This window comes from Trypanosoma conorhini (assembly GCF_003719485.1).
Source record: "Trypanosoma conorhini strain 025E chromosome Unknown Tco_14.4_contig_01532, whole genome shotgun sequence".
NCBI lineage: Eukaryota > Euglenozoa > Kinetoplastea > Trypanosomatida > Trypanosomatidae > Trypanosoma > Trypanosoma conorhini.
This window is the reverse complement of record NW_021705339.1, coordinates 1,660-3,123: the sequence shown is the minus strand read 5'-3', so window position 1 is coordinate 3,123 and position 1,464 is coordinate 1,660. Positions and strand designations below refer to the sequence as shown.

The 1,464-nt window shown below is 66.5% G+C and overlaps 2 protein-coding genes across 2 annotated transcripts, besides 1 other annotated feature; both read left to right on the top strand.

The window, feature by feature from the left end:
• Tco025E_10208 (uncharacterized protein) lies at nt 1-484 on the top strand (the record flags this gene model as incomplete). Its single annotated transcript, XM_029376993.1, has 1 exon — nt 1-484. A coding segment is annotated over one exon (484 nt), but the record flags the coding sequence as incomplete, so codon positions are not given.
• A 66-nt stretch (nt 485-550) lies between these two features.
• Nucleotides 551-577: a microsatellite.
• Nucleotides 578-825: 248 nt separating this feature from the next.
• Tco025E_10207 (ATPase) lies at nt 826-1,464 on the top strand (the record flags this gene model as incomplete). The annotated part of the gene is made up of 1 exon (XM_029376992.1): nt 826-1,464. A coding segment is annotated over one exon (639 nt), but the record flags the coding sequence as incomplete, so codon positions are not given.

Below are 1,464 nucleotides of genomic sequence, written 5' to 3'. Positions count from 1 at the left end.
GAACGGCGCCCTGCGCCGCGCCGCAGGTGGCCCCCGACTGGCTGGTGATGTGAACGGCCGATCGGCGCTGCAGGGGTGTCACGCGTGCCGTAGTGCCGCCCACCCCCGTGGGTTTTGGCTTCCCCCCGACGCAGCGGAGTTTATTCAGCACTGGAGGGCGGGCCCGCAACATCCGGCCCCACACACACCACACACGCAGCTGCGGGCACGCCAATGGACTTCCCGTTTTTTGTGCCCCTCTCCATCGGGCGGCGGCGGCGCAACGTCGCACAAACACGGGAAATGGGAAAGAAGCGTTGCGCCGGTTTGGGGGACGGAGGAGGAGACGGGCGGCGGGGATGTGTGCTACCGCGCTGGGGATGCGTGTTGTCCGTCTTCTGAGGGCGGCCACCTCACACCGCGGAGCTCAGTCTCGGGCGGTTTTACTGTTTCCTTGCGAGCTAACTGGGTGCGCACAGGCAGCAGAGACGGTTATGTGTGTTGAGGCGCCGCACTTCTTTTTAAAAACAGATAAGTTGGTCTTGGCTGTTTGTCCATTTGGCGCAGCGTGTTTTTTTTTTTTTCTTTTTTCTTTTTTACGCGGGGAGGCGCCCGATGTGCGGGGTGTGGGCCGGCGAGGGAATGCGGCAGGCATCCTCAACATTTTGTCTGAAGGGTTTCGTTGTTGTTGTTTAGCCGATATGTGCGCGTGTGTGTCGTGCCGAGTTGCAGGCAGCGTGGTGGGTTTGGCGTCTGCGGTTTCGGTGTAGTGCATGCATTTTCATCCTCCTCCTCTTTGCTTTGCTTTCCCTCGCTAGTATAGGGGGGTGGTGGCGCGGCGACGCCATGCGGCACGGTGAGGCTTCGCCGGGCTTTGCCCTCACAAGCCCAGAGCAGCCGCGGCAGGCCCACACGTCGCCTTTTTTGCTTGCAGAGGAGCTCCTGTGCGGCGTGCTGCTGCACTGGCCGCGCGGCGCGGCGCCGGCGTCGCTGCTGCTGTGCGGGCCCTCGGGCAATGGGAAGAGCCACGTGGTGCGCAGGGCGATTCAGCGGGCCCGCGGTGCCGCACGCCGCCGTGTGCTCGCCGTCGCCCCACAACTCGCGTTGTCCCTCGCGCGGCGGCACGCCAACGGGAGCACGGCGCTCCGGAGGGGCATTCGTCGCGCCGTCCGCGCCTCCGCTGCCTGCCCCGACAATCGCCAGCCCGCCGACGACGACGAGGACGCGGCGGACGGCGCGGTGGTGGTGTTGGTGCTGGACCACGCGGAGATGTTTCTCACCGCCGCGGGGAGCGGCGCTGGGTGGGCGCACGGCCGGTCGCGCCCCAGTCCGCCGAGCCACCCGCTGCCGCTGGCTGAGTTGCACGACGTCCTCGGCGGGCGCGAGTTGTTTGGCCGCGACGAACTTCGGCAGCTGCGCCTGCGGACGGTGCTTTTCGTGACGCTGTTCGGCGGCGCATGGGGCGACGTTGACCCCCTTGCCCGC